Here is a 4,745-nt window from a genome sequence, read left to right as displayed (position 1 = left end):
GAAACTCCGTCCCAAAAAAAAAAAAAGAGTAAAACAAATTAATTTCTTATTCAGTCATTTTTGGTTTGTTTTATTTTTTTTGAGACAGAGTCTTGCTGTTACCAAGGCTGGAGTGTAGCGGTGCCATCTTGGCTCACTGCAGTCGCTACCTCCTGGGTTCAAGCAATCCTCCCATCTCAGCCTCCAGAGTAGCTGCGATTACAGGCATGCACCATCATGCCCGGCTAATTTTTTTGTATTTTTAGTAGAGAAGGGGTTTCACCATGTTGGCCAGGTTGCCCCAAAACTTCTGACCTCAAATGATCTGCCTGCCTGGATTACAGGCGTGAGCCACCGCACAGGCTTCAGTCATTTAATACTCATGTGAATGCCAACATTTCAGTAAGAATAAAAACTAGTTCATTTTAAGCACACTTCAGAAAAGGGGTTCATTTGCAAAATTTACTCCTCAGTCAATTTCACAGCATGTCACTCAGATTTGATCTTCTCATCTTACCTTGCTGGGCAATATCATGGTAAAGACGCTCTACTCTAGAATTGTTTCTAAGAAGGTCCAAACACTGCCTGTAAGACTCCCACAGGAATTTAACCCAAGGAGTTAAAAGTAATCTGTCAGTACGATCCTGAGTGTCTTCACCACTTACAGCACTTAGGAGAACACTACAAAGACAGAAAAAAATGTTGAAAGCAATTTTAGACAGTTTCCTACTTTGCCATATGATTAAAAACCAAAACCAACAGTTTCCATCAGAAAACAGTGCAAATTCTTCCCACAATTTTGCATATACTGCAAACGTGTCACTATCTACTCCCTGAATTCCCAATCTGCATTATGATCATTTAAATTAGTATTTGCCCTTCTATCTTAAGGCTTATCATTTTCTACTTCTATGAATTTTAATTATTACATACATAAATTTATTGGTTACCATACATTCAAAACTTCGAAGATTAACATTAGATGAAGACCCATGTAAAGAAAAACACTAAATTAACAAAGCATTTATTAAATGTCTAAACCACATACCTCTCAGGAGTTTGAATATTATCCAGATCTTCTATATCTAAGACCATCTGCTGGGATTCTTCTTTAGCAGCTTCAGTTTTTTCCTCAGCCATTTTCAAATATGCCCTAACCACATCTTCTAGAGATTTTATGTTCACCTAATCCAAAAATACAAAAACTTTTCAGAATTTAAAACTATTTTTCCAATGAACTATGCTTTCAAGGCAAATTTTAATAGAAATACAATATATTAACTCTGAAACGTTAGCTCTTCTGCAGATTACTAAAAGCACTTATTAAAAATATACAACCCAGTTCTGTTTGTACCTGTTGACAAATGTTCTTATACTGGTATAACCCCTCCTTAGCCAAGTGGCTCTTGCGAAGATCCACGCAAAGTTCCAAGTATTTCAACATAATTGGCTCGTGTATCTTTTGCCATGTTCTATGTTTCTTACTTTTCATAACATCATAAAGAACATCCAGAGCAGGCTGCTTTTTGCCAACCTCAAGAAATTCTGAAAAATGCAGAATTAAAATTAGTCACGTACACTATACAAAAAGTCTAAACTTTACTCTTTTTATTTTTAAACCAGGGGAAAGCGCGAACGCAGTCCCCTACTATGACAAATTATGCAGTGGAGTTTCCCTCATTTGGGGAAATCGCAGGGGTCAGCACATCCGGAGTGCAATGGAAGCCTCACCATGGGAAAACCACCTTCATCATCATGCTATCTCCCCTGCCAGGTTAAACTTTACTTTTTTAACCAGCTGTTTTAATTCCCCAACTCCAACTTTTTATTACATTACAGTTATTTTTGACTTCTAAAGATACGCCATAATTATCAAAAGTAAAACAATAAAGAGATTTGTACTGTATCAAAACATGATCTAAGTATAACTGAATTTCACTGTATTACACTGTGATTTAAAAGTTCCAGGTCAAGCGCAGTGGCTCACACCTGTAATCCGAACACTTTGGAAAGGCGCGGCAGGTGGATCACCCAGAGGTCAGGAGTGCGAGACCAGCCTGGCCAACATGGTGAAACCCCATCTCTACTAAAAATACAAAACTTAGTCGAGCATAGTGGCACGTGCCTATAGTCCCAGCTACTAGGGAGGCTGAGGCGGGACAATCGCTTGAACTTGGGAAGCAGAGGTTGCACTGAGCCAAGATTGCACCACTGCACTCCAGCCTGGGTGACAGAGCAAGACTCCATCTAAAAAAAAAAAAAAGGTCCAGAAACTGAAATGTCTCGTGGAGAAAAAAATCTCCCACTGCAAATACAGAAAAATTCAAATATGACTTTACAGTCATACTGAATTGGTTAATGAAATTTCCACTAGTTCATGCTACAATCGGAGGTAGAGAAATACATTAGATTGCGTTGGCTACTTTAAGATTCTTTAACTGTAGTTCAGTAAGTCTATTTCTGGGCTTTCTATTTTGATCACTCTCTACTAATCAATTTGTCCAGATTTTTTTTTTTTTGAGATGAGTCAGACTGGAGTGCAGTGGTACAATCTCGGCTCACTGCAACCTCTACCTCTTGGGTTCAAGAGATTCTCCTGCTTCAGCCTCCCAAAGTGCTGGGATTACAGGCGTAAGCCACTGTGCCCAGCATTTTTATTTTCTTTTTTGAAACAGAGTCTTGTAACCCAGGCTGGAGTACAGTGGCATGATTTCAGTTCACTGCAACCTCCACCTCCTGGGTTCAAGTGTGTCTCCTGCCTCAGCCTCCCAAGTAGTTGGGATTACAGGTGCCCACCACCACACCCAGCTAATTTTTGTATTTTTTAGTAGACACGGGGTTTTACCATGTTAACCAGGTTGGTCTTGAATTCCCGACACCTCAGGTGATCTGCCCGCCTCAGCTTCCCAAAGTGCTGAAATGAAGCTCACCGCACCCGGCCAGTGTGTCTAATTTTCAGCACTACCACACTGTGTTGATTACTGCTGTGTCTCATACTAAAGTCTTAAAACCAGGTAATGAGTGTTCCAACTTTATTCTTCAGGATTGTACTGACTATAGTAGGTCTTTTATCTTTCCATATAAATTTTATTATCAGTTCGTCGGTATCTACAAAATAACTCACTGGGATTTTAATTGAACTGCACTGACTCTATAGATTAAGTTTAAATATGGAATCTCTCCCCACTTATTTACCCCATTCTAAATATGAAAAAAAAAAAAAAATAGACAAATCCCAATTGAAGGATACTATGGTTTGAATGTTTTGTGTCCACCCAAAATTCGTATTAAAACTTAACTCTCAGGCCGGGCGCGGTGGCTCAAGCCTGTAATCCCAGCACTTTGGGAGGCCGAGGCAGGTGGATCACGAGGTCAAGAGATCGAGACCATCCTGGTCAACATGGTGAAACCCCGTCTCTACTAAAAATACAAAAAATTAGCTGGGCATGGTGGCGCGTGCCTGTAATCCCAGCTGCTCAGGAGGCTGAGGCAGGAGAATTGCCTGAACCCAGAAGGCGGAGGTTGCGGTGAGCCGAGATTACGCCATTGCACTCCAGCCTGGGTAACACGAGTGAAACTCCGTCTCAAAAAAAAAAAAAAAACTTAACTCTTAGTTGGGCGTAGTGGCTCACGCCTGTAATCCAAGCACTTTGGAGGCCGAGGTGGGCGGATCACCTGACGTCAGGAGTTCAAGGTCAGCCTGACCAACATGGTGAAACCCCGTCTTTAAAAAAAAAAAAAAGAAAAAAAAAATTAAGAAAAAATGAAAAACTTAACTCTCAATTTAAGATGATTAAGAGGTGGAGCCCATAGGTAGTCATGAGGGCAGAGCCTTGTGGAAAGGCTTGAGAGAAATAGTTAGTCCCTTCCACAGTGTGACACAGTGCTTGTCCATCCACTCCTGAAGAGGCAGTAAAAAAACAAGACCATAAAAGCAGAGAGCCAGCTTTCGCCAAACACCAAACCTGTGGGTGTCTTGTCACAAATCTTGATCCTGGACTTCCCAGCCTCAAGAATTTCGAGAAATAAATTCCCGATGTTTACAATGTTCAAGCTGTAGTATTGTGTCAGCAGCAGCCACGGACTAAGAAAAAGGACACTTGACAAAATACCTGACCAGTACTCCTCAAAACTATTAAAGTCATCAAAAATAAGGAAAGACATGAAGAAGTACCCACCACTATTTGAAAAACAAAAGACAAGACTGAGATATTGTAGCCCTCAAGAAGAGACTTAGGAAACATGACAATTAAATATAATGTATCCTGGATAGGATACCAGGACAGAAAAAGACATTAGGAAAAGCTGGGGGGAAATCTGAATAAAGAATAGATTTCAGTTAATAATGTGTCAGTATTGGTTCATTAGTTGTTACTAAAATCAACAGGGAGCCGAGTGTGGTGGCTCACACCTATAATTCCAGCACTTTGGGAGGCCAAGGCAGGTGGATTACGTGAGGTCAGGAGTTTGAGGCCAGTCTGGCTAACATGGTGAAACCTCGTCTCTACTAAAAATACAAAATTAGTTGGGCATGGTGGCGGGCGCCTGAAATCCCAGCTACTCAGGAGGCTGAGGCAGGAGAATTGCCTGAACCCAGGAGGCGGAGGTTGCGGTGAGCCAAGATTGCGCCATTGCACTCCAGCCGGGGTAAAAAGAGCAAAACTCCGTCTCAAAAAAAAAAAAAAAAAAGGAATGAGTTGAAGGTTGCCTGGCACATAGTAGGTGCTGCTTTCTGTATGCACATATGTATGTATGTGTGCATGGAT

At 40.9% G+C, this 4,745-nt stretch overlaps 1 protein-coding gene and 1 non-coding gene across 2 annotated transcripts in view; both read right to left on the bottom strand.

The window, feature by feature from the left end:
• EIF3A (eukaryotic translation initiation factor 3 subunit A) overlaps positions 1–4,745 on the bottom strand; it is a 54,628-nt gene that overhangs the window by 41,995 nt on the left and 7,888 nt on the right. Inside the window, exons 2-4 of the mRNA XM_037731558.1 lie at positions 1,334–1,524; positions 1,028–1,164; positions 497–660 (exon numbers count right to left, since the gene is read on the bottom strand). Coding sequence (XP_037587486.1) covers positions 497–660; positions 1,028–1,164; positions 1,334–1,524 — 492 coding nt within the window. The remainder of the gene's footprint in view (positions 1–496; positions 661–1,027; positions 1,165–1,333; positions 1,525–4,745) is intronic.
• On the bottom strand, positions 1,600–1,761 carry LOC119468282. The gene has a single exon (XR_005196948.1). It is a non-coding gene; the product is annotated as a U1 spliceosomal RNA (small nuclear RNA).

This window comes from Cebus imitator, unplaced genomic scaffold (assembly GCF_001604975.1).
Source record: "Cebus imitator isolate Cc_AM_T3 unplaced genomic scaffold, Cebus_imitator-1.0 Scaffold406, whole genome shotgun sequence".
Classification (NCBI taxonomy): Eukaryota; Metazoa; Chordata; class Mammalia; order Primates; family Cebidae; genus Cebus; species Cebus imitator.
This window is presented reverse-complemented; position numbering and strand designations above follow the sequence as displayed.